The sequence below is a fragment of the Drosophila serrata genome, unplaced genomic scaffold, assembly GCF_035046125.1.
Source record: "Drosophila serrata isolate PLE 108 unplaced genomic scaffold, ASM3504612v1 contig_31, whole genome shotgun sequence".
Taxonomy (NCBI): domain Eukaryota; kingdom Metazoa; phylum Arthropoda; class Insecta; order Diptera; family Drosophilidae; genus Drosophila; species Drosophila serrata.
This window is the reverse complement of record NW_028256929.1, coordinates 1-9,131: the sequence shown is the minus strand read 5'-3', so window position 1 is coordinate 9,131 and position 9,131 is coordinate 1. Positions and strand designations below refer to the sequence as shown.

The 9,131-nt window shown below is 34.6% G+C and overlaps 1 protein-coding gene across 1 annotated transcript; it reads left to right on the top strand.

The window, feature by feature from the left end:
• Positions 1-239: 239 nt before the first annotated feature.
• LOC110190238 (uncharacterized) lies at positions 240-1,419 on the top strand. The gene has a single exon (XM_020960598.2). It carries the CDS (start codon positions 332-334, stop codon positions 1,109-1,111), a length of 780 nt encoding a protein of 259 aa, XP_020816257.2. The 5' UTR covers positions 240-331; the 3' UTR covers positions 1,112-1,419.
• Positions 1,420-9,131: the final 7,712 nt, after the last annotated feature.

The window sequence follows — 9,131 nt, the reverse complement described above, 5'->3', positions numbered from 1 at the left end:
TGTGGATGTTTGTTCTTCTTCCAATAATTATTTTTAAGTTTAACATATATTCTCCAGAAAGGTCCACCGCGGCCAAAAACTTAAAATTGCTTAAAAACGAGTATTTTTAAGAAGAACGCGCTTAACTACAAGAATGTGCGAAAAGTGCAGTGCTATATCGATATGTTGCAGATAATGTTACCTAAATATAATATGTGGATATAAACTTATTACCTTTATTTAGTAATTTCTAAAAACTTCATATTTATTTGTTTGCTTCTCTCAAAATTACATTTCGTCGTTTCGAAATTACTTCTCAGTAACTTCAATCTAAATTCTATTTCTCCATAAAATGAATACTACAAATAAAAAAGGATCCGAAAATACATCGAGTATTGAATGTAAATCTCTCCCGAGGAATATGCGACTATACACCGAACTCGACTCTGATGGCAACCTAGTCAGCCGGGAACTGACCGCCTACGAGTGTCAGCTCGAAGATGACGTGGAGCATCTGCAAGAGGCACTTTTTACGATATCTTCGCAGTATGCTAAGATTCAGTTCCACTTGCGTCAGATATCATCGGCAACGGCCTGCGAAAAGAACTTTTTGCTTAAAGAACTGGAGGACATGGCGACCCATGGAGTAGATGGGCGTGACTGCAGGTGGGGTGAGCTTCCCAGTCTGCGTTGCGACTCAACCACTCTGGGTAACGTTCGCGCTAAGCAGCAAAAGATAATCTGTCAGCTTCGAAGTCGTCTAGATGACCTGGCCGATGCAACAGGAGCTTGTTTTCAAGCGGACACTACTGAGTGGTCCAGTGCTTACACAAATCAGATTACTCCCTTACACCTAAGTGAACAAGACAACGCAAAATATATGCCCGAGGAGAAGCCAAGAGAGCGTTACCTGTCAGAGACCTGGTCGGGCAGGTCGGACTTTCAGCGTTTGAATTCAAAATTGAAGTATGCTTGCAGGGGCAGACCCATGAAAACAAAAAATTTAGAGAGGAGTGATAAAAGATTGGTAGAGTATGAATTAAGCTCTCGTGCAGTTAATTACTATTCCCCAGAATTAAATAATGAAGAAAACTCACTGACTCTCCGAAAGAAAAAAGGAAAACTGATGTGAACCAATACTATTCCGAAAACCAGCCACAGAGAATTAGCTTCCGCTCATTTTCAGTCTCAATAAGATTAACAGTGCTAGATCAGTTGAGATACATATGTACATACATATATATAAGTTCCAATCCATTCATAGACTTACGGTGTAATTGTGACCAAAATTTAACTAAAATGTTGGATTGACATTCATTTTTTTCATCGTTGATATATGGCATTCCTTGGGATTATATTAATCAATTTGTCACTTTATTGGAGAAAAACCAAATTGTTTCAAATAAATAAACAGAAATTTCTTCTCTAACTTTTAAAAAATTTGTGAAGTGTAAGGTATTCGGGAATACAGTAAAAAGCAAGTTGGGCACCTAAGTCCCAGTGAGACGACTCAGCATTGTCGGTGAAATTAAAATGAACGGAAAAAAGGCTTATTTACTATGTATAGTTACAAATGCAGAAACAATTTTAGAACCGGAATATACTTTTCCAAAGGTTTTTAGTATAACGTCTGCAACCATTTAAAACCGAGTCGATTTACTTATTTCCTTCTGTCCGCTCTTCACCCACAGTTGTCCCTCAATTTTTAAGCTGATTGCAACGTAGCAGATAGTCATATTTATATTCTTATTAGTATATAAGTCGTAATGGGCCAGATGTATATGTGTATATAGTATATATATATACTATATACCAACCATAGGAACTACAGTATAACTGTAATTGAATTCCTCCAGTGTTAAGGCGCAATCGGTTAGAAATAAATTGATGTTTATAAAAATATATATGTATCTACAATTATTCTATATGGGTGTCATGTGGGGATTTGCAGAAAAAGATCTACCCCTAAATCCGGTCATATTGAAATGGAAGACCATTTGGAATTATTGGTATCCATCGGACTTCCTCTCCTTTAAATTAGCCCTTGATGATCGAAGCTTGAATTACATTGTTCATTTATTTTATTAACATATCATCATTTTGGGTCGAAACATTTATTTTTAATTTGCACCTTCTTTCTTTCCTTCTTTCCTACCTTCTTTCACGTTTGCCAGGTAGAATACATATGTCCATATATTACTCCTAACTTCTTCAAATTTTAAAACGCAAACGCAATCACCCGGCTTATATTATTGAGAAAGGGAGAATGCATGACAATCTACATACTGATTTTTACTGATGGTATGCCTATTAGACTTCTGCATTAATGCATCCAAAACCGCAAATCAATCACTTACTCTAAAGGTGGGTACACTTTTTTTCTGCACAGTATATTTGGGTGTGAGTGAGTAGGATAGTATTGTCGGTTTCGATTGACAGTGTTCTCATTCATTTCATAGTTGTACAGCTGTTGATGAGTGCAGCGAAATTGGTGTACAGTAGCACTAAGCAAGAAATATTTCTTGCTTAGTGACAGTAGTCAACGCACTGCATTGTGGGCGAGGAAGTTAATATTTTGGCAAAAGTTCTGTAACTTCTAAAATAATTTTTTTTAGAGACGTGAAATTTTTAATGGACATTCTCAAAACATTGAATTTTATGTGTTCAAAATTAGTAAAGTAGGGAAGGTTACAGTGGTGAGGCCCGATACTAGGGCCTCCAATTAGAGCTAAGCTTTAATCCACTCCCTCTGTTTGTTGTTGGTGATCCTGATCGCTATCAGTACCAACCACAGTCAGTAAGGAAACCTAGGATTGCCGAAACTTTCAGCTTTCCTATACTTCCCAGTGACTCCATCTGGTAGGCACCAAAATGGAGAAGTCTGATGTGATTTAGCGCTGGGCAGAAGTAGAGCAGATGTTCCGGTGTCTCTTGCTCTGTATCTTGCTTACAGCTTCTACAGATTGTATTGTGTGGCAGCCCCATCTTCATTGCGTGCGTTTTGATTGCTCATTGTACCGTGGTGACTGCCGTGATCCTGCTAATATCCCGCTTGCGGTTGGATAGCAGTTCACTGGTTCGTTTTATGTCGTACCTCGGCAAACATTCTTTTGACCTTCATTGCAGCTAATTTGATAAAGTAAAGAAAAACGGTCTTTATTAATTGACCATCACTGCAGAACATTAAAATTATCACTGTACGCTTTATTTATATTTTTATATGTTTGAAGTCCATCCTGAATATATTGCAAAATATTAAAGCTCTCAACAGGTTCCGAATAATCTGCAAATATATTATCAATGTCTTGTGCAGGTTTAATTAATTTTTCTATATCATATATATTTATATGATTACTAATCATCATTTCTTCTACGTCTTTAAAAGTTCCTTTTCTAATTCTGAGAATTTAGTTAATTTATTAGTGAGTGGAAACAAAAACAGGTCAATATTGTGATATTTTTTTACTTTTCTATTTATATTGAATCTAAGTACTCTAAAAGCGAAAGTTTGCATTTTTTAACTATTTCTATGTCATTTTCATTTGGTGAGGATATTTTTTTTAAGTTATTAATATGTGGACCAGTCAAGTGCAATGTTGCATAATAACTACCCTCCAGCTTTTTGGATCAACATTCAAAAGGGGCAAGAAGGTTCACCATTCCGCTAATATTAATTAAATTAATAGATATAAAATAATTAAATTAAATTAAATTAATTAATTAAATTAATTCTTGCTAATTCATTTTTCTCCACCAAAATCTGCGAAATTTCCATCCAATTTAGCTCAACAGACTTCAAGAGGTTAGATATTGTATTCCAACGAGTTGGACAGTAGCTTTTTAGGGTGCTTGTTAAATTCCAGATTTTTTAAAATACTCAACAAGCTTGCTGCTGCGATATACCATATCCAGCAATTCTGGTACTTCATTCACAAATTTGCCAATCACATTGTGGATCAAGTGATTTGCACAATGTATTGTGCTCAGTCCGTTGAATGCCGCTTTCATATTAGCTCCTCGGTCGGTAACAATTATTGGATCGGCCATCAGTAAATCACATCCAAAGTCACGTAAGATTCGAACTATTTCGTTTTTTATTTCATTACCTAAAAAATTTGGATAATATATGTATATATTTTATTATATATTCCGATAACATTTTATACTTCCTACCGGTATAGGAGGCTCTACCCATTGATTTCACTGCAAGCAGGCGATTTTTAAGGGTGCCTTCTTTGACGTAATGCATAGTCAGTGAAATATAAGATTCTTCGAAACAATCGTCTGTCCAGATATCCGAAGTTATTCTATATCCGTATTTTTTCTGCTTTCTAATTTAGATTTTTACTTCATTAAAGTGAAAATCATAGAGCGCACTGATGTTTTGCGATATAGTTGTGGGATGCGGCAGTAAAGAGTCAATATTGACGTTTTCTCCAGTTTCGCACCGACAGAAGTAAAAAAATGTGCTAAGTTTTTTAAACCAGTGTCCGCAATTAGATTAAACGGTCGACCATTCTTTATTGTCCACTCCGTTGTCAGATTGGTGCATTTCTTTTTGGTTTCAGAGGGCACATCAACGACAAGAAGACTGCGCTTTTTGCTATTGGCCACAATGTAGCATTTGTATACATATGTATATTTAACAATCACTGTTTTTGAGTTGGGCTCTGGCACTAAATAACCTCAAACATACAAAAGACAATCACAAACTTATTAAACAACACATATACTTTGTTACAAAACATATACATATATTATCACAAAAACTTACATTATCTTGAGTTCATTGCACTAGCATCGTTTTCTTTGCAATCCATGTTTATGCACTTAGTAAAAAATACTGCACTCATCTGCACAGTTGTACACAGTCAACTAAGAAGCTGCACAGCTGTTTAAAAAGAGACAAATATAGTACTCACTCACGAAGAGTACAACCATATTCTGTTTGTTATTCTGAAAATGTTGTGCTATCTTCTTCTGGCCTATATAGAATACTGTACAGTAAGGAACGAGTGCAGTATTTTTAATAACACTACACTACTGTACAGAACTGTTGTGCTGCAAATGAGTACGTTCATGTAGAAGTCTAATGCCCATGTGCTTCTGTGTTTTTTCATTAATGTTTTATCAACCAAGAGAAAATAAGAGCTCGAAAGAGTCGGTTTTAAGATTCGGCACGTTGATAAATTGTTGATGACAGTGCCCTATTGGTGACATGTGGGACTACAGGGAAAGCGCAAACACCAAAATTTGCTGATCTTGGCATATTTTTCAGACTCCTCGAACTCTTTATACCCTAATGTTCCAATATGATGTCATGTATAAAATATATTGTGTAGCATTATATAAGTATATCCGATTATTACTATCAAATGTAATATATTCGAATACTTATCATATATAGTGACATATTCACAAATTCTGTTAAGTTCCAAGAAATATGAATCTGCAGCATAGGCGATCCCACGCTGAACCAATGTAAACAATCCACATCCGGAGCAAGCAATGCTCCTTCTCAATAACATAAATAATTCTTCAATCAATATCCCAAGCGGACGATCTCGCTCCCCAACTTTTGTAAACAAAGGGCAGTAGAAGTAAGATTTTTGTCACAATAATTTAGTCTTAAGCTGAGATCATTTGAATAAAGACGTGAAGCGGAATATTCGTTATAGCGTTGTCCTTAGTCAACTGACGGGACATTAGTTCGACTCACAAAACAGAAACACTTCACTGGCGCAGTCGGTAGGATACAAAAGGTATCCGAAAAAAAAGAACCTCGAGTGAAAAATAAATTAAATTTTATAATTCAGTTCTCGAACAATAATTACGCAAACCGTTTTAAAACACTTCAACTTGGATTATAATTCCAATTCGGTTGTCCAACAAAAAGTGGAAGAACAAAACAAAACAAAAACACAATAAGTCCAACGGCACCTAAAAGTTAATAACAACAAATAAATTTTAAGAAAATTAATTTAAACAAACACTTCAACTTTAAAAAGTGAAATCAAAAAGAAACTAAAATAAATTTTTATTTTACTATAACAACAAATTTACTGTAACAATGGCACAACCAGTTATCGCCGCACCCCAAATCGTTGCACTAAGCGACAACAACCTAGCTCGTCGGCAACTAAAAGACATCATGCCATTTAAGGGTGATCCAGAAACTCTCTACACTTTCGTCAGCAGAGTGGACTATGTAATTTCACTCTACCAAACTAATGATGTGCGACAACAGAGGATTCTTCTTGGAGCCATCGAAAGAAACTTGGACGGACACGTAACACGATCATTGGGCCTTCCGAACATTGAAGATTGGCCTACCCTTAGATCGAGACTAGTTGCAGAATTTAAACCCCAAACACCGAACTACAAACTACTGGAGAACTTCAGGGAGACACCTTACAAGGGAAATCTGAGAGCATTCTGCGAAGAAGCAGAAAGACGACGTCAAGTACCAATTTCGAAATTGCATCTAGAAGGTAACCAGCCAGATTTTCTTATTTATATTCAGGCGATTAAAGATTCCATTAAAATATTGATCAGAAAATTACCAATACAATTATTTACTATTTTGGCTCATCATAACATTGAAGACTTAAGATCATTAATCACTATCGCACAAAATGAGGGAATATATGAAGAACATGTTAATTTTGAATTAAATAAAATTCCAGAAAATCGGGATAAAAACTCAAACCCTAATCAGAATTCTAACCCAATATCGACCAAGTTACCCACATTCAAAAAGAAATACATACCCTCAACAACAAAACAAGTAAAAATACTAACTTCCCGGTTACCAAACGACTAAGACCATCGGACAGTGAACAAACCAAAATGTCTATTGACGAATTGAGATTTCAAGACGCACACGAACACGAATACGAAGAAATACAACCTAATTATTATGAACAACAGTATTATGACCACAATCAATACCATAGGTTGACTAATGAACAACAACAGCAACAACAGGTCCAATACACCCAAAATAAAGATGAACAAAATCTAAATAGCTCAGAACCAAACGAAAATTTTCGGTTAACAGCCCCAGACAACACCAATACATAGAAATAGCATACAAAGGTTGCACATACAATTGCCTTATAGACACAGGATCCACAATAAATATGATCAATAAAAATATATTTTGTCTTCCTATTCAAAATACTATATGCGAAGTTTTGACATCAAATGGCCCTATTACATTGAACAATTTAATTATGTTACCTAGCAATAGTATTTTTAAAACAACTGAACCATTTTATGTACACAATTTTTCTAATAATTATGATATACTAATTGGCAGAAAATTGTTGAAAAATGCACAATCAATTATAAATTACAAAAATAGCACAGTTACCTTTTTTGATAAAACATATAAATTAATAACTTCAAAATCAGAAAAGAACCACAATTTTTATATCCAAAAGCCAATAGAACCAATTAAAAAATCACCTCAGGCATCAACAAAAAAAATTGATTTCGGATTATTTCGATTAGATCACCTAAATCAGGAGGAAACTTCAAGGTTGAAAGGTTTATTAAATAAATTCAAAAATCTTCAATATGAAGAAGGAGACAATCTAACATTTACAAATACCATTAAACACGTACTAAATACAACACATAACTCCCCAATTTATTCAAAACAGTACCCACTTGCTCAAGCGCACGAAATTGAAGTCGATAACTAAGTACAGGAAATGCTTAATCAGGGATTAATTAGGGAAAGTAATTCACCATACAATAGTCCTACCTGGGTAGTACCCAAAAACCCTGATGCATCTGAAAAAAATTAAGTATAGAGTAGTAATTGATTATAGAAAGCTAAATGAAATAACTATTCCCGACAGATACCCAATACCAAACATGGACGAAATCCTTGGTAAACTAGGTAAATGCCAATATTTTACAACTATCGATTTGGCAAAGGGAATTCATCAAATAGAAATGGACTCAGAATCAATACCTAAAACTGCATTCTCCACCAAAAGCGGTCATTACGAATACCTTCGAATGCCATTTGGCCTTAGAAATGCACCTGCTACTTTTCAAAGGTGTATGAATAATATCCTTCGACCGTTGCTCAATAAACACTGTTTAGTGTATTTAGATGACATCATAATTTTTTCCACATCCCTTACCGAACATTTAAATTCATTACAGCTAGTTTTTTCCAAACTTGCAGAAGCAAATTTAAAGTTACACTTAGACAAATGTGAATTCTTAAAAAAGGAAGCTAGTTTTCTTGGTCACATCGTAACCCCAATGGTATAAAACCAAACCCCCTTAAAGTTAAAACCATAGTTTCATATCCAATTCCAACAAAAGTAAAAGAGATCAGAGCTTTCCTTGGATTAACCGGTTATTATCGTAAATTTATCCCAAACTACGCAGACATAGAAAAACCAATGACCAAATGTTTAAAAAAAGGAGCAAAAATAGATACACAAAATATCGATTACATAGAAGCATTCAAAAAACTTAAAACATTAATAATTAGAGAACCAATTCTCTAATTACCCGATTTCGAAAAAAAATTCACTTTAACCACAGATGCCAGTAATCTAGCCCTTGGAGCCGTACTTTCTCAAAATGGTCATCCTATATCCTTTATTAGCAGAACCCTTAATGAACATGAATTAAATTACAGTGCTATCGAAAAGGAATTACTTGCCATTGTTTGGGCCACTAAAACTTTTCGACATTATTTACTAGGACGACATTTTCTCATTGCTAGTGACCATCAACCTCTTAGATGGCTGCATACTTTAAAAGAACCAAATGCCAAGTTACAAAGATGGAAAGCCAAGTTAAACGAATACCAATTTAAAATCGACTATATTAAAGGGAAAGAAAATTCAGTTGCCGATGCATTATCAAGAATTAAAATTGAAGAAAATCACCATAGTGAAGTTACTCAACAAAGTGCAGAAGAATATAATAGTAACCTAATTCATTTAACAGAAAAACCAATAAACTATTTCAAAAAACAAATAATTTTCATTAAATCCGATAACAATAAAGTAGAGCATTCAACAATATTCGATAACTCCATTACAACAATTCAATATAATGTAATGACACTCGACAAAGCCAAACAAATTTTACTTGATCATTTTATTCATAGAAACATT

Coding starts and splice junctions, on each gene's coding strand:
- LOC110190238 (XM_020960598.2), top strand. CDS start 332: ATGAATACTACAAATAAAAAAGGATCCGAAAATACATCGAGTATTGAA.